This window comes from Elgaria multicarinata, chromosome 18 (genome assembly GCF_023053635.1).
Source record: "Elgaria multicarinata webbii isolate HBS135686 ecotype San Diego chromosome 18, rElgMul1.1.pri, whole genome shotgun sequence".
Classification (NCBI taxonomy): Eukaryota; Metazoa; Chordata; class Lepidosauria; order Squamata; family Anguidae; genus Elgaria; species Elgaria multicarinata.
The window spans coordinates 3,457,305-3,483,815 of NC_086188.1; the positions used below are offsets into that span (position 1 = coordinate 3,457,305).

Here is a 26,511-nt window from a genome sequence, read left to right on the forward strand (position 1 = left end):
TTGAACCTACCTGGTTTGTCAAATCACAACTTCTATCATCTTTGGCCATGATGGCTGGGGGCTGATGGGAGTTGCAGTCCAACACCATCTGGAAGGACACATGTTGTCCACCCCGGGTGTAAATTAAAATGTGCACATTTCATATTGGATCGTCTTGTTTGTCCTCTGCTGTGGTACCGGCATCTGTCCAAGGTGCCCGGCTGTGTGAGACCGTTCCGTAACGGTGTCAGGTCTCTGCCAAGGTCTATTTTTAATAAATCTCCTTTGTTTATAGTTTTGAGTGTGGGTCCCCCCCTTCTTATTATTCTTCATGTGAAAAGTATTTTTGCCCCTCCAATAATTTTCCATTTCACGGCCCGAGAATAGACGCCAAGTCTCCAGATTAAGACGGAGCAGGAAATGAGCCATAACGAACCCTGCAGGGCTGCGGGCACCGGACCTGTTTGATCTGGCGCTGATTCGGCTACCACTTCCTCTGGGCCCTTTGCCAAGGCAGGCGGAGGGGCCATCTCGGTCCTGCCCACCCCGGAGCAAAAGGGTGCGTGTGACATTTCCCAATACCCCTCGATGCAACAGGCTGTGGCTGAACCATTTTGGCGCTTAAGCCAAAAACTCCCCCAGACCCAGGGGTGGCTCCCTAGATCAGTGGTTCCCAAACTTTTTCAGGTCACCGCCCCCTTGGTTCCACAAACTCATGCCCAGCGCCCCCTACCCTACCCTATAAAAATCATTATTCAGAATAGCGGTTCTCAACGACCCACTAAGGAAGATAATAACAATAAAATTCAAAACTGTAACAATAAATTGAATATTTATTCAAAATCCAATTACATTTTTTTTAGTTTATTCAATTAAACATAATGGATGAACTTGATCCAGTGATATCATCTTTTCAAAGTCTGATAGTCATTTAGCAAGAATATCAGATATCACATTTAATAACTAGGGTAGAGTACCTCACTATTCTGTAAATTCTTAATGCTCCTCTGGATCCTGCTGGTCTGAGCACCTGGGCTGAGCCACAGCGGCGGTGGTGGCCGGGCGGAGGAGCTGAGCTGAGAATGAAAAAGGGGTTGTACTGCGCGTGGCCTCTTTAAATGAGAAGCACCTGCCACAGGCTTGCCGAGGGAGGGAGGGAGGGAGGGAAGGAAAAGAGGGTGAATGCCTGTTTTGCAGCCAGCATGGCGGGGCACACCAAGCAGGATATGTCTCTTCATTAGCGTTTTGGTGCTTTTGAAACATTTCAGTTCACCGTTAAAAGGACTCTTCTTAAACGGTATTAATACACGTGTGGATTCTTCCCCTATAGGGCTTGGGACCAAACTACCTTCTCCCATAAAAATGTCCCTGGGCTTTAAGACCTTCTGGAGAGGCGCTTCTCGGAAAAGACCACCTCGAGCGCCCCCCTGCTGCCCCCTTGCCTCTTAGCACCCCCTGCTGACCCCTTGCCTCTTAGCACCCCCTGCTGACCCCTTGCCTCTTAACGCCCCCCTATGCAAACTCACTGCCCCCAAGGGGGCAGTACTGCCCACTTTGGGAACCACTGATCTAGATGGTTTGGCTTACTACAACTCCCATCATTCCCCCCCCATTTGCTCTGCTAGCTTGGGCTGGTGGGGGGAGGGTAAGTCAAAACCACTGGAGGACCCAAAATTGCACATCTCCAACACGTAACACTTGTGGGACCCAATCCACCCCAGGAATCCAATCTACCCGTACTCCCTACCAGCTTCATTTAAACGAACAAGAGTTAAATCATGCAGCAGATGGGAAAGCATTCCCCCATCAGCATAGATGGGCAAAACCTCTACCTGTTGAATGTCTGCCTGATGTGCAGTTGTAACAAGTACAGGATCTTTTCTTTTTTAAAAAAGGTAGCAACCCTAGGGTGACCCTATGCAAAGGAGGACAGGGCTCCTGTATCTGTAACAGTTGTATTGAAAAGGGAATTTCAGCAGGTGTCATTTGTATAGATGGAGAACCTGGTGAAATTTCTTCTTCATCACAACAGTTAAAGCTTCAGGGGCCCTGCCCTCTTTTAAATCTGGTCACTCTAGTATAGCTCCTGCAGCTTTAACCGTTGTGATGAAGAGGGGATTTCACCAGATGCTGCATGCATACAAATGACACCTGCTGAGATTCCCTTTTCTATGCAACTGTTAAAGACACAGGAGCCCGGTCCTCCTTTTCACAGGGTCACCCTAAGCAACCCTATGTTTTTAAATGTGTGTTTTTAATGGTATATTCAGACTTCCAGCTGCAGCCTATAGCCATGGCTAAGTCTCCTAAAATTAAGGCAGAGAGGAAGAAAAATCCCTCCTTCCACATTCTACACATCATGCACGATCTTATCAAGCTCTCTCCTATGTCTCTTTCCCCCCTAAAGTAAAAAGGCACAAGCAGTTCAGCTCTACATGTGTTCAAAGGTGCGCTCTCCCGCTCTCTCGCACGCACTGGGGCTGTGTGCAAATCCCTAGGCCAGAGAAATGCCCCCTTCCCCCCCCCTTGCATCTTCCCGCCAGCATCCACAATTGGAAACAGCAACATGGAGATCTTAATGGGATTAAAATATATCAGGGGATTAAAGCAGGTGAGGAGGAAAAGGGTGTACGAGAACCTCTCCGCTCCGTCCGTGCTGGCTTCTTATGCGTGAGAGGCCGGATCCGGGGGTCTGTCTTTTGCTGCGGGGCTTGATTATAAAACAGGGCGAAAGTAGTCCAAATACCTGTCTAATTTGCCATGCCATCAGCGTTTGCACAGAAGTGCAGCGGACGGCACGTCTCTGCAGGGAGGGAAAGGGGACGGGCAGGCAGCTCTGGACTTTTCCTTTGGTGTCTACATTCTGTAAGCTGTGTAAAGTTGATGTGTGTCTTCTAAAGCTGCCTAGGGTGATTTGTGGATAAATTGAATTGATGATGATGATGGTGTGTGTGTGTGTGTGTGTGTGTGTGTGTGTGTGTGTGGAATCTATCTCTTATTCAAAGCAGAAAATAACCGTGCCTTTTTGGGAAAGCTGGCAGCCAAGTTGGCCCTAGCAAAGCCCAAATAGTGACCTACCCACCTGGTACCCCCAAATACTTCGGCCTAATATTAGCACAGCTGGAGCCCTTTGGAAGGAAAAAAATAGCAACCAGATAATTAGAGTACCGGCAGGGAGTCCGCAGGCGTTTATATAATTTCTGGTGGTTGGAATTTCCCAGGAAACAGCAGTCCCACCCCGAAGCAAACAGAGACAAACTCCCGGGCAGCAGAAATCTCAATTAGGAAACATCTGTCCCTTCCGGATCTGGAGGAACCGGCAAGAATCACCGGGCAGCATAATGAGATTAAAGTCTGGTGCAGCCTTCTGCGAACTCCAGATGTGTGGTGCTGGTTTGGCTTGGTGGGAATTGTAGGCCAAAACATCTGGAGGGGCTCTAGACTGGGGGAGGCTGGTGTGGTGAAAGAGGCCGTTGAGTTAGTCGGGGGTCAGTGGGCTGGGTTGTACCTCCGTGAAGTCAGGGGGATTATTCCGCCGACGTTTGGCCCTCGTTTGAGGGGTAAAGTTCTTGCTTAGTTTTCTGACTCGTGTGACCTCTTAAGTTGCCCCCCAACTATGGAATGTGCTCCTTCAAGAACTACAACTGGGCCTCACTCTCCTGGCCTTTAGAAAGGGTGTAAAGACGCGTCTTTTCAGCCTAGCTTTTTAAAATGTGCACAGCAGCCCTCAGCCACTATAGGAGGATTTGTAGACCCTTCCCCTTTCTAGAAGGACCCCCTTGAACAGGACTGGATTAAGACATGCTGAGGCCCTAAGCCATATCAGGATTCAGAGGCCCTGTACCATAAAAACAAAGAGGAAAAAAAAGGTGTATTACATTATAAAAGGAAGGGTAATGAAAAGGTACCATCCAGCATTGGGGGATGCTTGCAGTTGAACAGTGTTAGAGAGCCTTCACTGAAGATGGGTATAAAAGCACTAATAAAGTAAGTTGCTTTGAATTTCTTCTAAACTGCTTCTAATTTGCACTTCTTGCTTCCAATACTAAATGCTGCGTTGCCACGTTTTCACTATATAAGGCAACTCTGTTGTAAGTCTCACCAGAATTTCCAACATATTTAAGCCAAAGTGATTTCATCTTTGTTATTGTATTTTTTTTATTATTATTTTTATTAATTCAAACACATACAATACTCCCTTTCCCTTTTCCTAATACATGGTCTCCTTATCTCTTGAAAATCATTTCGCTTCATCTCTCCCTTCTTAACTTTAATACTACTCGTGAGCCTGTCATTAATAGCTATATCCCAGATTTCTTTATACCATTCTTCTAATTGATAATCCCTTTGTTCTTTCCAATTCCTGGCAATTATTAATCTGGCTGCTGTTAGTAAATTAGTTATTAGTTCTTTACTATTTTGCGTACATTTAACCCCTTCATATATTGATAACAAAGCTATCATTGGCCCTTTCTTTAGCTTCCATCCCATTATTTCATTTATTTCTTTAAACACTATTTGCCAAAACTTCTGAATAGCTTCACAAGCCTATCACATATGGACTTGTACGTGTCTTTTTCCTGACATCCTCTCCAACATCTTGCAGAATACTTTTTATCCATTTGATGTAATCTTACTGGTGTTTAGAACCACCTCCATATCAATTTGTAATAATTTTCTTTTACTCTTACCGACACAGTCTTTAATAGACGTTGGTTCCATATCTTTCCCCACTCTTGACTACTCAACCGTCCTTCCATATCATGGTCCCATGTCATTTCGGTCTGTTCTTGTTGCTTTCTCATCCCCAGCAATATCTTATATAGAGCACTCATTCTACCCTTACTATCTTTCCTCCTTTGTCTTCCCTTCGTATAATCAGCTTTTCAATCTCCGTACACTCTAAATTCTCATCTTTGTTATTGTGAACCTCCATTCTCTCCAACGTATTTGGAGGCCCCTCATCTTGAGAAGCAAGTGATATAAAAATATTAGGAGTGGTAAAAACACAGAGAATCTAATTAAGAACATTAAATAGGACAACGCCACATCAACCAGGATAGGTTATTCAGCTTAAAACACAACACTCTCCTAGGAAAGAGTTTTGTAGCCTTTTAAAATAGTATTCCTGCAAGGATATATTAACTATTTGCAAGTTCGGGTACTTTATGTCCACCTTTGCAAGCAGGCAATCCACTCACTGAGGATACAGACTATATCGATGACTGCTTTTCTGGTTTAGACTCTCATCTGGTTCTTCATTTCCAGGTGGCGGTTCTTCGTTGGTGGCTTCGCGCCCAAGGGCCTTTAGTACCTGCAATGGGGCGGGGCAGACAGACACTCAAGTGAGGAGGCATAGAAGACAGAAGACAGAGGCGTCACTCTCACCCCATAAAGACTCGCAGTTTGTAAATGCCTTTGTCACAAGAACAGCTTTCTGCACACCTCTTGTGCCTCTTGGTTGTCAGGTGAGGAGTCAGGAGACATCTTTCAGGAGATAGATTTGGCTTAGGGTAGAGGGTAGCAGAAGCTGTGGGCAGGATATTGTTGCTGTTTTATTTAAGTACATTGTTGGTGCTAAATAAATAAATAATAATGCCCTCTTGCCCTAAATGCATTCAAAGAGCACTTGTGCATTCAGGATTTCTAGAGAGATTGGGAGAAGCTGAGAAAGCAACACATAAAAACCCAACACCCAGGACTTTTAAAATATCAATAATTTGGCGAGCCCAACATCTGCCGAAAGAGAGAAGCTGTTGGGACCCGGAAAAAGGCCATCAAGAAGGGGGGAAAGAGAGCTCCCCCTGGAAGGTGTTCATTTCAGGGGCGCCTTGTTGAACTTTGTCCTGTGAGCTGCTAACGGCTTCAGACTCTTGGGGCTCAACTCCCTCCTCCAGGCTCTCTTGAAGTTTATCCTCTGAGTTAAAAGTGGCAGTGGACGCATCTTGGAGCCACTGCGCATGTGCGTAAACATGAACATTAGCGCATGAACGTTAAGGCACCACGCACACTGTGCAGCCTGCCGTTTGGAAATACTGTGGAATTCCTCATCGATTGTACAACAATTCTGCTTTTTTCTATGTCTAACAAAATGAACCAACACACTCGTCACTTTTACCGTTTACTGGTGGAAAGCCGGTGATGTCAGCATCAACTAATGCAGCGCACAAAATTGAATTATGGAGTAAGTCACAGTGGTTGGTGGATTGGGGAGGGGAGGGACCCTCCCCTTGGTATGCGATGTTACAAGGAACACATGGCCCTATTTTTGTCTTTGAAATAATGTATGGCTCCTGCTGCCAGCCTACGAAAACCAAAACCACAACATTTCCCCAATTTTGCGCTATATCCTCACAGGCTTTCTTGTGTGGCCTTAAACAAGCCCCATTCATGGATTCCGAAAACCCCATCAGCAATGTTCTCTTGACAGAAGCCTTCCTCCTACCACAGGGCACATTCCTTCTGAGAAGCAGAATTCCACCCCAGACAGGCATCAAAGACCGAATGTACTGCGTCTGGGACCCCCCCCACACACATTTTAAAGGAATTATCAGCACCCTTGGTTTGAAAGGGCACAAATAGAGCTATTAACTAGTCCATGATCCAGATTCATCATGTGCCTGGAAAGATGCTTTAGGCAACTCCAGTAAGTGCAGAATGTGGTTGATTTCCTTTTCGTTTCCAGGAGGGTGTTTTTGAAAGGGCGCATCAACCGCCTCACATGGTTGCTTTGAGTGTTTGCAGCAAACACACCCAAATCGCTCGCTGCCTGCCTGCCTGCCCACCCCCTCCAGTCCTGGGGGTTGGATGGGCGAGAAAAACAACACTTCCCGTTGTTTTTTGCTTCTGTCTTCCAGGTTCCTTCTGTATTGCAATTGGTTCTCTCCCTCCTCCACGCTCTGTGTTCCTCGGCTCAGGGTCACCCCTGGCCAACTTGTCATCCTTTCCTGTCCCCGTTGGCCAGGACTTCTGCTGTGCGGATCCATAGGCCTGGAGAATCAACTGCCTTCCTCCCTAACCATCAGTTTCTTCATTCCCTTCCAGCATCTGCCTACCAGCTATGCCTTATTTTCCTCTTCAAAAGCGTCCCGCACGCCAATGCCCCAACAACGTTCCCGGTTGCTTGCCTGCGTGAATCACCCGAAGGGTGCTGCGCGGAGATGCCGTCTAGACCTAGATTCTAGGCTGACCACTTATGCATTGCCCCCAAAAGAAGAAATGCATCACGCACAAAAGAGAGAGGACAAAAGAGGTCACTGATTCTCCGAGTCGTTCTCCAGCTTCTCCAGGTAGGGCAGGGAAAGAATCCTGCCTGAAACCCTGGAGAGCCGTTGCTGCCAGTCAGTGTCAACAATACTGGGCAAGATGGACCAACATTTTGGCCCAGTAGAAGGCAGCTTCATGTGTTCCTAAAAATTGCACATCCTAATTTATATGTATTCAGTGCCAACGACCACCTTTCCTTTCTTTGCGTGAAGCATACGGCAGGCAAAGACCTCTTTCTTCAAGAAGGCCTTAGGCTTATAAGTGGGTCTGTGGGTTGGGTGCTGTTTTTATCCTGTCACTGTTACATTTTTATTGTAACAGCTACTAGGAGGAGGGCTTTCTCTGCTGTGGCACCCCAGCTGTGGAATGAGCTCCCCAGAGAGGTTTGCCTAGCGCCTACACTGTACTGCTTTCGTCACCAGCTGAAGACCTTTTTATTTTCTCAGTATTTTAACACCTAATTTAACTTAAATTTAAACCTTGTTTTAATTCTGTATTTTAACCTATATCAATTTTTGCTGTGTGGTTTTATCCTGATTGTGCTTTTTATATTGTATTTTGTATTTGTGGTTTTAGATTGTTGGTGGTTTTATTATGCTCTTCATGGTTTTAATTTTTGTGAACCACCCAGAGAGCTTCAGCTATTGGGCGGTATAGAATCATAGAATAGCAGAGTTGGAAGGGGCCTACAAGGCCATCGAGTCCAACCCCCTGCTCAATGCAGGAATCCACCCTAAAGCATCCCCGACGGATGCTTGTCCAGCTGCCTCTTGAAGGCCTCTAGGGTGGCCTTCAAGAAAATGCAATAAATAAATAAATAAATAAATAAACATTTCATTTTGATACATTTGATTCTTTTAATCTATTCTTTTAACTTGTTTTCAAAGCCACGTTGAGTGCCCCTTTTTCGTAGAAAGGTGAGGTGCAAGTCAAATCAAATCGATAAATAAACCAACACAAGACTCTGATGCACGGAGTAGAAATCTTAAGTTTAAGCATGACTTGAGGGAAGACCTCTCAACAAGGAGGGCTGCCCATTTGGATTTCTGGCGAATCTGGCTTGGCAGACAGGGGAAAGCATCTCTAAAGAAAAAGAAGGCGTAACGCATTTCCGTAGCGGCCCGGCTGCCAACCTCCCATCTGCTTGCAGTTGGGAAGATTTTGCTTGCTTTCAAAGCCACGACACCACAAGCCACTGCTGGATGATAATTCCTTTGTCCCCTAAACAAAAGTGTCCCTCTGTGGTCCATACAGACAACAGATTCTGCAGTGTAAATGCAACACACACCTCTCCGCCCCGAAGAAGCGACCGCTTCTGTTAAGTGCCGTTTTAATGCATCCAAGTCGGAAAGGTGTTTAAATGTTTTGAAGACGCGTTGAACCATTGAGACCCAGGTTTTCTTCTCTGAAATGCTCGCACATCACATGAGTGGTGAGCACTAATCCATCCAAGAGGTGATGGGATTACAGCGCATTATCGGGGCTTCTTGCAGACGCCTCTGACCCTCTCTGAGGCGTGATGAGAGAGAGAGACAGAGAGAGACAGAGAGAGAGAGAGAGGCAGAATGGGGAACGGCCTCTGAGATGGATTGAGAAAAATGGAGCGCCAGGCTCTTAAGCCGTGGAAGATCCAAGAATAAACATGTCTTTGCAGTCGGCACTCCAAAGGCAGCCATGGCTCTGAGCCTGGCTTGGGCTACAAACCCAGGTTGGCTGGCTCAGTTGAGAGGCTGGTGGCAGAGGAGACGTTGTGGCTGAGTGTGTGTTTAACCGCCTTAAGGAAGCCAACTATGGCATTCACTACCACAAGATGTAGTGATGGCCGCTAATTTGGACGGCTCTAAAAGGAGGTTTCTCTGCAAGCCCCACTCCCACGGAAGACACGGGGCAACCTGAGTATCCCCATGGCAAGGGTCCCTTGCCTGAAGTCCCCCAAAACTGATGGATGTGGAATTGCTTTGAACACTCAACAAGTGGTACATCGATTCCGGTTCCTTGTATTACATTCAGTGGTTCAGGCGTGGGATGCCTCGGTGGCCCCATCCTTCCCTCTGCACCGTTGGCCATCTCTAGCAAAATCCAGAGGTGGGTGAAATGTAGAATCATAGAACTGTAGAGTTGGAAGGGGCCCACAACACCATTGAGTCCAACCTCAGCTCAATGCAAGAATCCACCTTAGAACATCCCTGACAGATGGCTCTCCAGCTGGCTCTTGAAGGCCTCTAGTGTGGGAGAGCCCACAACCTTCCTAGGGAACTGATTCCATTGTCGTACTGCTCTAACAATCAGGACGTTTTTCCTGATGTCCAGCTGGAATCTGGCTTCCTGTAAGTTGAGCCCGTTATTCCGTGTCCTGCACTCTGGGAGGATCGAGAAGAGATCCTGGCCCTCCTCTGTGGGACAACCTTTCAGGGGTCTGGAAACAAAGTTCTATGAAGAGAGACTGAAACAACTGGGCATGTTTAGCCTGGAGAAGAGAAGATTGAGGGGAGACATGAGAGCACTCTTCAAATACTTAAAAGGTTGTCACACAGAGAAGGGCCAGGATCTCTTCTCGATCATCCCAGAGTGCAGGACATGGAATAACGGGCTCAAGTAACAGGATGCCAGATTCTGGCTGGACATCAGGAAAAACTTCCTCACTGTTAGAGCAGTATGATAATGGAACCAGTTACCTACGGAGGTTGTGGGCTCTCCCACATTAGAGGCCTTCAAGAGGCAGCTAGACAACCATCTGTCAGGGATGCTTTAGGGTGGATTCCTGCATTGAGCAGGGTAGTGGCCTTAGAAGACCCTTCCAACTCTACTATTCTATGAAGTCCTTGAAGAGTGCTCTCCTGTCTCCCCTCCGTCTTCTCTTCTCCTAGCTAAACATGCCCAGTTCTTTCAGTCTCTCCTCATAGGGACCCCTGGATTTCTGGACCCCTGATCATCCTCTGAACCCCCTCCTCTGAACTCCCTCCAGCTTGCCTGCATCCTTCTTGTACTGTGGTGCCCAGAACTGGACACAATACTCAAGATGAGGTCTAACCAGTGATAAATAGAGGGGAACCAGTCCCTCTCACGATTTGGAAGCTGTACTTGGTAGATCTCTGCGTGTTTTGAAACAGATTGGCAGGAAATTTTGACTCCTCCCTTTTTTTTATTGAACAGCAGCCATAAACGATACTGCTGAAAGGAAGAAAGTTTGGAGTAAACAAGAATGTTGTTTGAGTAGAAGGACTGTGAATTCTGCTCAGTTCTGGCAGTCAGAACAAATCCCTGGACTCGGAACACTTTAATATAAGGGTACGTCTTTTGCACCATAGTCTGTTCGGTGGATCTGTGGGTTATAATGAAAAACAAAGAAGAACTTCAAAGCCTGAAGCCTGTCCTTGTCCGCTGTGAGTCAACCAGGGACAAGGAATGTGTGTTCTCTCACCACTTAATGGGAATTGGTAATGGCTGAAGGCTTGACTAGCATCAGTAAAGTGTATTAGCCTATTATAGGGGGTGATTAGTGCTATAATTAGCATCCTCAGGCTCAGATAGCTCCCCCTCCATCGCTAGAAGAAAATCCTCTGAGTGATCCAATCTTCTCCATGCAATTCCCCACCCCCAGTGATCCTTTGAGCACCATCACCTTCCCTTGCGTGTATTGTAGCTTTACAGCAATGACATGTGTACTTCTTAGCTCATCTGGTATTAACTCAATTGGATAACTTAACAGGCAGCAAAGATACTCGCTTTGATTCTGTGCCAGAAACATCTGCACGCACGTGGACGGGCGGGGCAGCGGCTTTGTTTTTCTCTTCCTTTTTGGCGAGTTGGGTGGAAAATCCGCTTCGCTTCCAGCCCACGGGGTGGGGCGGGGGCAAGGGAGAGCCGGTGGATGCTGCTTGGCTCCAGATTCGACTTCTTCTTTCTTTCGGATGGATTTTCACAAGAGGGCCCATCGCTCGACCATTCAGATCAACCCTTTCAGAAGCCAGAGAAACATCTGTTCAGAAACGGCCTTTCGCTGCTGCTTGGCCATATCTGAACTAGAATCGCTTCCAAGGACATTGGTTTGTCCAGTTCTATTCTCCTCGATCTCATCCTTCGAAGTGTAATCTTTAGGGCAGTGCCAGCTCCAGGGTTTTGGAGCAACTGGGTATGTTTAGCCTGGAGAAGAGAAGATTGAGGGGAGACAGGATAGCCCGCTTCAAATACTTGAAAGGTTGTCACACAGAGGAGGGCCAGGATCTCTTCTCCGTCATCCCAGAGTGCAGGACACGGAATCATGGGCTCAAGTTACAGGAAGCCAGATTCCGGCTGGACATCAGGGAAAACGTCCTGACTGTTAGAGCAGTACGACAATGGAACCAGTTCCCTAGGGAGGTGGTGGGCTCTCCCACACTAGAGGCCTTCAAGAGGCAGCTGGACAACCCTCTGTCAGGGATGCTTTAGGGTGGATTCCTGCATTGAGCGGGGGGTTGGCCTTGTAGGCCCCTTCCAACTCTACTATTCTGCTGTATGACTCTATGATTCAAGACACCCTCCGTGGGGGCCCTCCCTCAGCATAGGCGTGCTCAGCACACGTTATTAGGGTGTGCACCCAGGGAATTCTTTTAATTTTCTTTTAAAGGCAAACATTTATTGAATACTCAATCATACAGGACATTATTTTTATTCATTTATTTATTAAAACTCTAGACACTGATTCCCAGTTCTGCGTTCAGCTTGTCTATTCACAAGAGGGCAGTTGAGGGTGGGGGGGTGGGGGGGACGAGGAGACACTCTTCAAGCCTTAGCATTGGCAGGGCTTTGTGGTGACACCGGATGGGGATGGGGCTTATGAGGGCAGCCAGAGGACTGTCCCCGCTGCATCTGGATCCCCCTCTGGAACCCTACTCAGTGCCCCCCCACAATTCAGCACTTATTGCTTGAGACATTAGGCTGTTCCTGGGCACACCACTTGGCTCAGCAATACTACAAACGAGAAGGATCTTGGAATTGTTGTAGATCACAAGCTGAATAGGAGCCAACAGTGTGATATGGCTGCAAGAAAGGCAAATGCTATTTTGGGCTGCATTAATAGAAGTAGAGCTTCCAAATCGCGTGAGGTACTGGTTCCTCTCTATTCGGCCCTGGTTAGGCCTCATCTGGAGCATTGTGTCCAGTTCTGGGCTCCACACTTCAAGAAGGATGCAGACAAGCTGGAGCGTGTTCAGAGGAGGGCAACCAGGATGGAAACAAAGCCGTATGAGGAGAGACTGAAACAACTGGGAATGTTTAGCCTGGAGAAGAGAAGATTGAGGGGAGACATGATAGCTCTCTTCAAAGACTTAAAAGGTTGTCGCACAGAGGAAGGCCAGGATCTCTTCCCGATAATCCCAGAGTGCAGGACACAGAATAACGGGCTCAAGTTACAGGAAGTCAGTTGCGACAATGGAACCAGTTACCTAGGGAGGTTGTGGACTCTCCCACAGTAGAGGCCTTCAAGAGGCAGCTGGACAACCCTCTGTCAGGGATGCTTTAGGGTGGATTCCTGCATTGGGCAGGGGGTTGGACTTGATGGCCTTTTAGGCCCCTTCCAACTCTACTATTCTATGATTCTGTTATTGTGCATGCTTATGTACCTCAGTGAGTCTGCTTTTCTCATGCCATGGTCACCAGTTGCTCTTAGTCCTCTTTCTCATCATTCTGCCAGCTGAAAGGCAACCTTTAGCTTTCAATTAGAAATGCAGACAACCTTGGAAAGAAATCTTCCCATTTAAACTGCTAGCACGAATTAGGAACTCCATCAAAGAAAAGGAAAAAGCAAGCAAAAATCAGCCACACTCGGCTTTGTTATTTCCTTCATCCCCTGTGCTAAACTGTCACAAACAAGAGTGTAACACTGTAATACTGTGTAAATATTTATTAAGCTAACCAAAAGATCACCAAAAATGTACGAGATTGTGTCACCAGACAAGATGTTACAACACCCCCCCGAAAGGGTGCACATTTTTCACGATCTTTCGGTTGGCCTAATAAATACACTAGTCATTAATATGGATTTTTTTTCTTATGGTTGACATGGCTGCTTTTGCGTTTTTAAAAGCAAGACTTGAAAGCCTCATTATCGCCTCATTCCCTTGCTGGAGCAAGCGGGTGGGTCTGCCAGTTACTCGGGCCCTGCTGCAGATGATCCATGCTCAAACTCTGAAAAATGCTCCCTGCATCCTATAAAGGCTGGCGGATGACTTGGCCTTTGGGAAAGTCCCAAAGAAATGTTATCAGCGAAGTGCCAGCTGAGCTGAGCTGCCCTGCCTGGGTAATCGCGTCCCGATCGCTTGTCCTTATCTGGAGAGGAGCACAGCCAACGCTGGATGAAATATTAAGCCCTCTCAAGTTGGTCAGGAGACAAGGAGCAGGAACAGCAGATGGCAAGTTATAATTTTTCTGCTTCCCGTCGGCCTTTCGAAAGTCCACGATCCAGCCTTGCTTGGACTGAAGAACGCTGAACTGACTGGGGAGGATCTTTGGCACATGCAAAGGGTGTAATGGAGTCGTGAGTAGACAGGGCAGCATCTTCTGGCAACAGCTCATCATGAGGGTGCATGAAGGGGGAAACTGGTGTGCGTGTGTGTAGGGGGAAAGCATTTATGCAACCATGGGTACATCAGAAAGTGACTATACTCAGGCTGTTGGTCCATCTAGTGTGGATTGGTCTGCTTTCCTCCACCCAGCATGGTAGTCAAGAATGATGGGAGATGTAGCACACCAGGTTGGTGCATAGAAACATCAGAACATCAGAAGTGCCCTGCTGGTCATGTAGTCCAGCACTCTGTTCGCACAATGGCCAACCAGGGACCAACAAAGCAGGACATGGTGCAACAGCACCATCCCACCCATGTTCCCCTGGTGCACACTGCCTTGGATACTGGAGGTAGCACACAACCATCAGGGCTAGTAGCCATGGATAGCCTTCTCCTCCAGGAATTGATCAAAGGCCTGCACATTAGCCACACTAAAGCCGTGGTGCCATTTTAAACACTGCGGCTACTGCTGCAATATTTCCAGCTGTTGATTGATGACATCTTAGAAAACAGGGGATGTTTTCCAAGTGTATCTTTTTAATCGAAAGGACACTCCTGCAGGTTTTAAATCGGTGGAATATCAGCTCCGGCACAGAGAAGATTAAGCCTTCTGGACTGTGAAATATTTGACAGCCAGCCCTCCTCCGTCTTGGTCTCTCTCTCTCCTGGGATTTAAGCCGCCTCTCCGGACCCATGTTCCATCTCCAGCATCCCTCCTGGTTATCTTGCTTCACAGAAGCAAAGGTGGTAACGCACAGTGGTTAGCTGCAATCCTGGGATGTGGTCCTTTCCTCTGAGAGCGTCATCACACCGGGGGGGGGGGATCGCATTTCCTTACCATCACTTCTCAGCCTGCCGTTTGTCCCACAAACGTGGCCCATTCGGTGGTCCGGTTTGATCGCTCTGCTTCTCCTGCACACAGCAGGAGATAGCGGTAAGTTCCATCTGAAAAATTATTCGGATTTACCGGGGTCTTTTTTTGTCACGTGAAGAAGGCTAGACGGGTTGGGATGCAGCCAATGTCATAAATAGGACCTGCACAAATCTGTGAGCAACAAAATGCTCCTCCGATGATGCTTTGAATTAGCAACCAGAAGTCCCTGTAGAAGAGGAAGTCCGTTTTTAAGGGAGCGTCCATGGCTCAGTGATAACAGCTCCTGCATTGCATGCAAAAACTTCCCAGGTTTGATTCCCGGCATCTCCAGGTACAGCTGGAGTAATTTCTGCCTGAAACCCTGGAGAGCCATTGCTGCCAGTCAGTGTCAGCCATATTGGGTTAGATGGATCCATGGTCTGACTGTGGAAAAGGCCCCTTCCTGGGTTCCTCTTTGGTACTGCTAACTCCACAGATAAAGGCTCCATCCCCTCGATTTTCCCAATAATTGCACCAAACTCACAGTCGCTTGCTCTTTACTTATTCATTGGCCCTGGCATTATGGACTACATTTCTTAGAAGCCTTTCTTTGACAACAACATGAGGCCATTTCAAAGCCACGGAACTCACGCCTTTTCATTCCCTCCTGAAATATTGTTTTAATGTGCCTTTAGCATTAGCTATTCCCAGAAACGATTCCACTTAAAACGTTCACATTGGGTTGTGTTCCATTGAAAAACTAGACCATTAGAGCAAGAACCTCCATGAAGAGATGCAAAATGAGCCGTAAATAATGTCACCCATTATCCCGCATGATCCCAATCAATCTCATTCTGAGTCATTAACATTTTTATTTTTTAGGGGGGGAAAATCTGAATGGAGCAGGACCATTAAGGTGCTGCTTCTAATGTCTTGCAGATAGTTTCCCCCCCCCCCCCAATTTTGCTTCCCAATTAGATTGCGGTTTTGATGTTTAGTAACAATCAACTCAGATCAGTTGTTTTTTCTTGTTGGGAAATGCAACTTGCCCAATGTGTCCCTGAGGCGAACAATCCCTCTTCCTTGACATTTAAAAAAAAAAAAAATCTTTGCAGCCATGACCACAGACAGATGCAGAAATCGAGATCTGAGAACCAGCACACCTATCTGCAAATCTGCATCGAATCATGTGAAATAATCACCAGTTTTTCTAGCGACCTCGTCATTTTTCTATGGTATTAAAACACGAACACAATAGTGTAATAAAACTGGGACCAATAAATCTAATCAACCAGTTAAAAATACAATAATTTGAATGGCCTAGGGCAGTGGTTCTCAACCTTCCTAATGCCGCGACCCTTGAATACAGTTCCTCATGTTGTGGTGACCCCCAAACATAAAATTATTTTCGTTCTTCTCTACCCGATCCATTGTCATGGGATGGTTTGCTAATGAAAATAATACATAACGATAGCTTTAATAATACAAAAGATGATACATGACATAGTTCAGTCAATACAGTTTCTTAAACCATCGGAAATATGTGTTTTCCAATGGTCTTAGGCGACACCTGTGAAAGGGTCATTCGACCCCCAAAGGGGTCCCAACCCACAGGTTGAGAACCGCTGGCCTAGGGGAATAAGCAGGTTTCAACCTGGCACTAAAAGAAATATAGCGGAAGTGCCAGGTGTACCTTAGAGCATCAGAACATCAGAAGAGCCCTGACGCTGGATCAGACCAAGGGTCCATCTAGTCCAGCACTCTGTTCACACAGTGGCCAACCAGCCGTTGGCCAGGGACCAACAAAGCAGGGCATGGTGCAACAGCACCCTCCCACCCATGTTCCCCAGCAACTGGTGCACACAGACTTACTGCCTCGGATGCTCGAAGTAGCACCCAACCATCAGGGCTAGTAGCCATGGATAGCCTTTGCCTCTAGGAACTTATCCAACCCACATTTAAAGCCATCCAGATTGGTGGCCATCACTACATCTTGTGGTAGCGAATTCCATAATTTAGCTATGGGCTGTGTGAAGAAGTCCTTCCTTTTATTTGTCCTGGATCTCCCACCAACCAGCTTCATGGGATGACCCCATTGGGTTCTAGTATTTTGAGAGAGGGAGAAAAAGGTCTCCCTATCCACATTCTCCACACCATGCATAATTTTGTACACCTCTACCGTCTCTAGGATGGGATTCCAAAAATCAGGGTGCTACCCCAGAAAAGGGATGTAGTCTTTGCTTACCGTATTTCTTCAATTCTAAGACACACTTTTTTCCCCATATAAACATCTCTAAAAACGGGGTGCATCTTAGAATCACGCGTGTGTCTTAAGTTTTTTTTTTCTGTTGCTGGTACCGAAATTAGTGTGCGTCTTACAATTGATGGCGTCTTACAATCGAAGAAATACGGTATCTATTTTAAGGATTTATAAACGGTGCCTTCGTCCCAAAACGGACTTCAAGGCAGTAAACATGAACACTGAAATCAATACAATGGTAAAACTTATTTATGATTTATTTATTTTTTGCATTTTTATACCGCCCAATAGCTGAAGCTCCCTGGGCGGTTAAAACTTGGAGGAGGGAGAAACACTATTTTGTCGCTCCTCATCTCTCTCTCTCCTCTGCTTTATTTCATGTATTCGGTACAATTTGGTTCCTTCTAAACACAATTTCTTTAACTGCACCAAACATTTGACAAAATGCAAATCTCAAGCCATGGCAAATAGGACAATCGGAGCAAGTGTTTTTGTGAAGCACTTGCTTATCTCAGGTGTTTTTATTATGATTAATGCGACAGCTGTCTATATTAAAGAACTAAATTAATCAAATTAGTTGTCATCAATCAAACCTGCTTAAACTGGCATAGAAAAAGAGCTTGAACATCGGGTGTATCTGGACTTCATCATATGTAGAGTTGAACCACTGAAATCTGTAATATTTAGGATGGTTAATTTAACTTAAGCCAATTGATTCCAGTGAGTCTACTCTACATATTAAGTCTGGACCCAACCAATTCATTTTCTTCCTTTCTAGGTGGTGGATGCAAGAATTGCAGGGGATAGAATGGCATCGACCACATACAGGTTTTTTTTAATAGGTACTAGTACTAAAAACACCACTTAGAAAACATGTTGCCCAGTTAATCCGAGATGCCTTCATAGTTGGTTAAATAGGATTTTAATTAATCCAACTGATCTGTTTATTAAGGGTAGCATCTGGTTGTTGTTATTAATATTTATTAATATTGAAGTCAGCATGGCAGTTAGTTATTTTGGAGTCGTTAATTTCAAAGCAGCCTCCAGTCCACATTGAGGCCTGGATTTCTCTCCTCACCGATGCTCTATAGAGAAGGATCCACAGCTCAATGGAAGAGCTCATGCGCTCTGCACAGATGTTCCCAGCACCTCCAGCTAAAATAGGGTGACCCTATGAAAAGGAGGACAGGGCTCCTGTATCTTTAACAGTTGTATTGAAAAGGGAATTTCAGCAGGTGTTATTTGCATATATGGGGAAATTCCCTCTTCATCACAGCAGTTCAAGCTGCAGGTGCCCTTGCCCTCTTTTAAATCTGGTCACTCTAGTATAGCTCCTGCCCCTTTAACTGTTGTGATGAAGAGGGATTTTCACCAGGTTCTCCATATATACAAATGACACCTGCTGAAATCCCCTTTTCTATGTAACTGTTAAAAATACAGGAGCCCTGTCCTCCTTTTCATAGGGTCACCCTAGCTAAAAGGACAGTCGTGGAAAAAAAACTCACTCTGTCTAGCCTAGGGGTGGGCAACTTTTTTCACCCTCCAGATGTTTCAGCCTACTACAACTCCCATCAGCCCTCCCCAGCACATAGAATGGTGAGGAACGATGGAAAACATCTGGTTGGCCACAAGTTGCCTGTACCTCACCCTGGAGGGGGAGCCTAGGCCAGCATTTCTGCAACCTTGTGCCCTCCAGATGCGTCGGGCCCCCACTCCCATAATCCCCAGCTAAGATGGGAATGCTGGGAATTGTAGTCCAACCTATCTGGAAGGCGCCAGGTTACAAAAGTGCCGGCAACACTGGGTTAAATGTGCATATAGCCTGACCCTGGCAGCTTCTTCAGGAGAAGCCAGGCCTTTAACCCGGATTAGCAACGTGTTAGTTTAGGCAGGCGGGGTAACTACTCCGGATTAATGATTCGGGGGTGTGTGAAGTGCAGCTGCTCCTGTGAGTGGGCTGCAAGCAGCCTCCACCCCCTCCCCTCTTGCATCCAGCTTCCTGCAGCATCAGTAGCTCGCCCCCCCGCCCCAACGCATCGGATTCCGGCGCGACTCCGCTCCTTGGCGCGGTCCGAGGAGGAGAGGCGATCCAGCGCCATAGTTTGGAGGGCGCCGCCTTCGCTTCGCTTCGCCGCCGCCTCCTTCTCCTCCTTCTCTTCCTCCTCCTCCTCCCGGGCCGGGAAAGGAAGTGCAACGAGGCGCCGAGGAGCCTAATTCAGCCCCGGCAGGCAGGAGCAGGAGCCTGCAAAGCCGGAGGAGGAGGAGGAGGAAAGGAGCCGGAGGATCTGCATTGGGGCGTTTGCACCGGATTGCAGGCAATGCACGCAGCAGCAGCAGCAGCAACAGCGAAGATCCGGAGCAGCAGCAGCAGCAGCAACCCAGGCGCTTCCTAGGAGGGACCCTTCCCCTCCCCCGGGCAATAGGAAGAGGGGGGGGAGAGCTGCATTTGGGGTCCGGCTGCCCCCTCCCTTTCTCCCCCCCGCCTCGTTTTCCTCGCCCCCTCCTCAATTGCTGCCTTTTTGCATCCCCTCCCTTAGATTGCAAGCCCACTTTGCGTGTGTGCTTTGCGCGTGTGCATGTGCGTGTGCAATGCACCCCCTTTCTGCCCCCGGCTGCTCTCCTTTCCTGCCCCCTCAAAAGAGGGGCGTTGAGGGCAGTGGGGCAGCCGGTGCCCGGTAAAGGCTTGGAGGGGTGGGGGGAGAAGCGGCTGGGCTGCTCCCCCCACTTTGCATGTTTTGCAGCTTTGCAATGGGGCAGCAAAGAGCCTTTTTTAAGGCACCCCGGATTTGAGGAGGGGGATCCCTAGTATCCTCCCAGGCAGTGGGGCGGGGGGGGGGAAATGCCCCCCTTAGGACTAGCAAACCTCCCTAGGACTCACCCTAGATAAATAGGGTGGGGAGGAGGAGAGAGGGCGAAGTTTATAGTGCATAGCCCTATAGAGGGGATATTGGGGTGTGTGTGTTAATTGTGGGTGATAAGGAGGGTGTTTTTTTGGGGGGTACAGAGGAGTGGGGTGTCATTTAGAAGGTCAGGGAGTAAATGAGGGGGTTAGTTTAATCTATATTTAAAATAAGGGACTTTGGAAGGGGTGATACTCCTTTTGTGGGGGATAAGAGCCCCCCCCGTCTTGACCCCATAGGAAAGAGGGGGCTTGGGGGGGATAGATAGAGGAAAGTGTGAGTGGTTTTTTTGTGGGTCACTTCCAGGGAGAGGGAAGGGGAGCTTATAGGAAAAGGGGGTGACATTGGGGGCAGGGGGCTTAGGGAGGCCGAGGTGGGTGTCCCCCCCATTTTCCTCTCAGCTTTTGTGAGGTGAAGTGAGTGGGGTGGGTGGGAGGGGGCCGCCACCACATTGGCCGAGGCCACGGCCGGGCCGAGGAGGCCACGTCGAGCCCAGAAGAGTCAGGCCAAGGTTAGGCCGAGGCCTGAGGGCGGCCAAGATGGCGGACCTGGAGGCCGTGTTGGCGGACGTGAGCTACCTCATGGCCATGGAAAAGAGCAAGAGCTCGCCTGCGGCTCGCGCCAGCAAGAAGATCGTCCTCCCTGAGCCCAGGTGAGGTGAATTGGGGGAGTGGGGTCACCTCCCCCCCCACACAGGTAGGGGGGCAGGTTAGGTCAAGACTAACCCCCTTAATATCCCAAATATGAGTCCCCCCCACATACACACAGGTTAGGTCAAGACTAACCCCCTTAATATCCCAAATATGAGTCCCCCCCCACATACACACACAGGTAAAGGGGCAGGTTAGGTCAAGACTACCCCCCCCTTAATATCCCAAATATGAGTCTCCCCCACATACACACACAGGTAAAGGGGCAGGTTAGGTCAAGACTACCCCCCCTTAATATCCCAAATATGAGTCCTCCCCCACATACACACACAGGTAAAAGGGCAGGTTAGGTCAAGACTAACCCCCTTATTATCCCAAATATGAGTCCCCCGCCACATACACACACAGGTAAGGGGGCAGGTTAGGTCAAGACTAACCCCCTTATTATTCCAAATATGAGTCCCCCCCCACATACACACACAGGTAGGGGGGCAGGTTAGGTCAAGACTAACCCCCTTAATATCCCAAATATGAGTTGTCCCCCCCACATACACACACAGGTAAAGGGGCAGGTTAGGTCACGACTAACCCCCTTATTATTCCAAATATGAGTCTCCCCCCCACATACACACACAGGTAGGGGGGCAGGTTAGGTCAAGACTAACCCCCTTATTATTCCAAATATGAGTGCCCCCCCTTATAAGCCTCTTCTGACCCCCTTCTCCATCTGGTCAAGACAGGTATAAAAAACTCCTCCCCAGTTGGGGGGAGGGGGCTTATAATATCTTTTACAATATTGATATTGTAATAAATATTACATGCCCCCCATCCACATCTCCAGCTATCCACGGATGGGGAGGGCCCCCGTTAGGATCGGCTGCCTCCCCTCTTCCTTTCCCATCATCTCTTTTATAAGCCCCCTCACCCATTTGAGGCCTTCCTGGCATTTTCCTACTATTCCACCCCCCACCCCCCAAATATTGGCTCCTTTTGCAGCAGGGTGGAGTGGGATGAGCAGCGAAGCAAGCTTTGACTTCTTACTGCATATTATCTGCTTGGGATACACCCACCCCCACCCCCAAATTGGACCCACGTCATGCTAATTAACGCTCCGGTGTCATTTGTTTGTCCCTCTCCCCATAAATTGGGCCCTCTCCCTGCCAATGTGGCACACCCTAAAAAAAATCCCTTCTGGGGTTTTTTTTTTTGCATTCCTTTTATCCCAGCACCAGCTTACTCTTGTCACACATTTTATGAGAAAATGCTTGATCTTACAAGTGCCACCACAATACATATAAATATCCCTCCCCTCATTTGTCTAGTGATGCTTAATTGAGTTCATTGCACCCTTGGGGAAGCATCTGTCTCTTTCAACCCGTTGGCTGTTTTTTTTTTGTAGAAAAAATAATAAGTATTACGACTAACTGGCAGGAATCAGCATCCACTTGTCTGTGTGTCCTCAGATGGCATCCAACAGCCACGTACCTGGGCCATCAGTAACACCCCCAGTCAGACATTTTGAAGATATTGAGACCAAATTGACCCCTCCCTCCCAACGTGTCAGACTCTTTTCCTTCTAATTGAATTTACTTGGCAAAGAAATTGTGAAAATACAGCCTGGATTTGATATATTTATAAGGCTTTGCAAGGCTCCTGGCCCTATAGCAACCTTCTCCCCTTTGCCATCCTTTCTCAAAGTCGGTATAAACAATGGCAAGCAATTATCTGCTCACTTCAAATATTTGTGCATTCTTTCACTGTAGATTCAGATGTTTCTGCACTCCTCCTCCCATCCACCGCCCCCCGCCCCCTTCACCTGCCATATTTGGCCACCAGTATGTCCTTGTGCCTTTCTCCTTGGGATGCAGTTGGGTAAAAATCTTGAATGACTGAGATTTAAAAGCAAATTGGAGTCCCACTAAAAAGAGGGTTACAAATGAAGGGCAGCGCTGACTCATCCCAGGACCCCCAGAGATCTTCTCTTGCTCTTTGAGAATTTGTGTGTATGTACAAAGCTGCCTTCTGTCATTGGTCCATCGGACTCCTGGTTTTCTCTACCCTGACAGGTAGCCATTTTTGAAGACTTCTGTCCTTTTCCAGGCTTGCTCTTGAGGCTCTTCTTTTAACTTAGAAGTAGGCCTAGCCTGATGCTCTCCAGATGTTTTGGACTACAGTTTCTAGCCAGCATTGCCAGTGACCAGGGATGATGGGAGTCCCAAACATCTGCAGATCTACCTTCTGCCCAACTCCTTTCTAGCCCAAACTCTCCTGCCAGGAATGTAGACTCCCTTTTCCATCTCTGACTTTGCAGGTCTCTACCCCACATCTGTCCTCAGATGGCACCCACAGCCATTACCTGGGCCATCAATAACTCCCCAGTCAGATATTGGAGCCTAATTGATCCCCACCCCCCATGTCAGACCCTCTTCCCTGTCATTGAATGTACGTGGCAAAGAAATGGTGAAAATTCTGCCTGAATGCTGGGCGTTTTAACTCTCCTTTTCATCGCTTACCATGGCGTCTGGGGTGCTGGGATTACTCAGTGCTGCCCTTGAATTGCAGCTCCCATTTTAGAGGGCCTTTTAAAAAATAAACTTCAGTTGTTGAAGATTTTAGCCAACTGCATCCCAAGGAGAAAGGCACAAGGACATACTGGTGTGGTGAAAAAGGGCAGGTAAAGTGGTAGATGGATTGAGAGGAACAAGACCCTCTTACCTTCCAGGTCTCCATCCAACATCCCATAGGCTGGTGGTTTTGGTATTTTGTTCCTTCCCATTTTGCCTTTGTCCCCCCCCCCCCCATAATCCAGCTGCCAAAAGCTTCTCTGAAATGGAATTCGTCCTTAAGGATGAAACAGGACCTACGCCCCTGCTCTGCATCTGGACTTCTATCCATGTCCAGGGATGGCCACAGGAAGTTTTTTCTCGATCCCCCATGTGTAGATTTCAACCAGCCACATTTTTGACCACCTGAGAAGTGATGTCAGTTACATCACACTGACACAAACGGGATAAAAATGAGAGCTTGTGTGTGCACGTGGTTAAAATTGGCCCCGAGCTGCGTCGGGCAAAGGCGCACCACATGGACTGTCTGTGGGGTTGCGAATCGAGGGACATTCAAGTGGTGGCTGCATTAAGTCTGCGTTGGGCCTTTTGTTATCCATTTCCTGCAACTGCGTCCCCAACCTCTCCAGTGGCTCGGGTGCAGGACATCTCATCCTAGGTGGTACGTGGTGGTGGTGGTGTGCGTGTCTTGGAAGCCTGAAAGGAAGTGTGGCCTGTGAGATCCTAGCAATACCATATTTCCTCAAAGGTACCTTTAGCCAGGGTGTTGAACCTGCAAAACTGCTGGGTTCACAGATCTCCACGGGCTTCACTTCTGTGGAGACCTCTGTGGTCTTGCGCCTTCAGCCTCCTGAGTTTCCTGATGGTGAAAGCGTGGTTCTTTCTCACGGTTTTTTTATGACAGGCTCATATGGTCTCTTTGGAGAGGGACATAAATATTGCCGCCTTGTCCTGCTGGGATGGGGACATGCAGCCTTCCAGATGTTGTCGGACCGCAGCAGAGGGGCCGTAGCTCAGTGGGAGAACACATTCTTTGCATGCAGAAGGTCCCAGGTTCAATTTTTGGCAACTCCGGGTAGGATGAGGAAAGAATCCTGCCTGAAACCCTGGATAGCTGTTACTGCCAGTCAGTGTTGTTAATACTGGGCTAAATGGACTAAGGGTCTGACTCAATAGAAAGCAAGTTCTGATGTCCCTCACTCCCATCAGCCCTTACCAGATGTCTAGGGCAGATGGGAGTTGTGATCCTACGACGTTCCGAGGGCCGCATTGGTGGTGTATTGATGGTGAATGGTATTTATACTTCTGTTTTAAACATGCAGACAAATACCTGTAGCTGGCCAGGAGATGAGGAATTGGAATATAGCTAGACACAGGCAATTTGTGGGTTTTTTTTTCCTGGGATGAGCAATATTGGGAGTGCCCCACCTAGTTTTCCATATGAACGTCACATGTGTGTCTCGGTCTGTCTGTGCATGCTCACGTCCTCTCTTGCGTAGGGCTGTCAGTTGCCCGGCTGGCTTATTAAAATCCCAATGAGTGATCGTCATAATAACGTGCTCTTAGCGTAGGGGACTGGCGTACCTTTTGACCGCTCTCTTCGCGGAAACAGGTATTTCTCTAATTCTAGACAGGCTGAGCTGAGGTTGGTGCGTGAACTGAATGTCAATGCTCCTGGCCTAGGTTGTTATGGAGAGATGCAGCCCTTGTCTGCTCCGAGAGGGATGACTGCGCTGATGCAATCCTAGATTGAGACCCGGACGGGGAAGAAGAAACCTCTCCGCTCCCCCCATTCTGCCCCCCGCAGTGCAAAGCAATAGAGAGCGGAGAGCAGAACAGCTGCAGCGAGATTTCAAGGCTGGGTTTTGTTTTGTTCATGAGAAGCATTCTTTTGGGGGGTGGGTGGGGAGACAATTGAGGCAAGGCGAAAAAAGGTCTCCTCTCCCATCCTTCAATTCCAGAGCTGTTTCCCCAATTCTCTTTTAAAACAACAACCCTCCTTGACATCAATGTTTTCAATTGGTGGCTACAGAAGTAATGCGCCACATTAAGAGGATGATGGCACAAATGGATTGGTCCTCCAGGTGTTGCGGTCAGCTACATGGTCCAGCCGTCTGCTGTGTCTGGGAACGGAGCAGCGTTGGACAGTGCTGAAGTGTGTGTGTGTGTGTGTTTGCTAGCTCCTTGCTCAATAATAAATATTCCTGGTATGTAACAGGGCAGCCTACATGACACCTTTCAGATGTGTCGGACTACAACTCCCATGTGGGAGGGTGCCAAGTTGAGCGAAGGCTAGTATGGGGCAAGCTTATCAGATCTGCCGGCAAATTGCAAAGACCGGACTGTTTTAGGCGTTCCATTGATTGGCCTCCCCCATCCTGGTACCTGCCATCATGATGGAGGTGATAATCCAGCACCAGGGTGAGGTGCTAACACAGATACCTGAAGCCACCGTGTCTGTTTGAAATTAGGACCCGAAATAACGGGTATACGTTACAGCTACTTAGATTTCAATCAAATGTAAGGACAAACTTCCTGATGGTAATATCTGTACAACAGTGGAACTGTTTATCTACGGAGGTTGTGGAGGTTTTTAAGAAGAGGCTGCACAGCCGCCTCTCATGGATGGTTTGATTGGTTTTCCTCCACATTGCAGAGGGTTGGACTAGATGACCCTTGGGGCCCCTTCCAACTCTGATTCTTAGGTTTGTAAGCTCTGCTCTTCCTACAGTAAAAGAGGTGAGAGCAGCCTTTCCTAATTAGATTTCAGGTAGTAATTAACTCTTGCTCTGGGAAATGGCTTTGAGGGCTCAAGTGCCCCAAATCCTTCGGAGAGAAATAATGTGGCTCAAATGAGAACATGACCCATTAGAACCCCAGGAGTTCTGCGCATCACCTGTGGTTTAAAAGGCTGGAAAAGAGTGTTTGTGTCGGAACACAGCTCGATATTTGCCAAGGACACAATCTACCAGGACATTCTCCGGTCGTAGATTTGTGCAAGAGAGCTTCAGGTAGCTCATGGCACTTGCTCTTAGCTCTTCAATAGCTGGTGTCTCTTCCTCTACCCTCCTCTGCCTCTTCTCCTCGCATTATCATCACTCGCCTTTCAGCGCTGCTTTCTGTGACTGTTGGTCCCGGGATCTGCCATGTTTCCTGATGACAAATGCGCACCTGTGCAAACACACGCTCAGTTGTGTATTAAAATGTCTCAATGAGGACTGAGACGCCTGCAGCCCCAAGGAACAGCAGGGGCATGAAGTTAGTGATGCCAATGGTGTGTGTGTGGGGGGGTGTAGCAAGAGGGCTTGTCCCTCCCCCACCCCCTTTAATACTGAGCTACTACAGTAACAATGAGAGCGTCTTGGAATTGGTGACTTGCCCCGGGCTTATAACAGTTTCTTGCTTATAACAGTTTCTTGTTATAAGTCCTCTTGTCTCATGCAGAGGGTAGGTTCTGTGTGTACCCTTCTGAAAGGCTGCATCAGTTTGGGGAGTGC

The 26,511-nt window shown here is 47.8% G+C and overlaps 1 protein-coding gene across 3 annotated transcripts in view; it reads left to right on the plus strand.

Moving 5' to 3' along the window:
* The first annotated feature begins 20,268 nt into the window (after window positions 1-20,268).
* The window catches only part of GRK3 (G protein-coupled receptor kinase 3), a 73,075-nt gene continuing 66,832 nt past the window's right edge, over window positions 20,269-26,511 (plus strand). For 2 of the 3 annotated variants that reach the window (XM_063143961.1, XM_063143962.1), the window contains exon 1: window positions 20,269-20,452. In XM_063143961.1, coding sequence (XP_063000031.1) covers window positions 20,340-20,452 — 113 coding nt within the window. In that variant the 5' untranslated portion in view covers window positions 20,269-20,339. The remainder of the gene's footprint in view (window positions 20,453-26,511) is intronic. The other variant, XM_063143963.1, reaches the window with a different exon arrangement.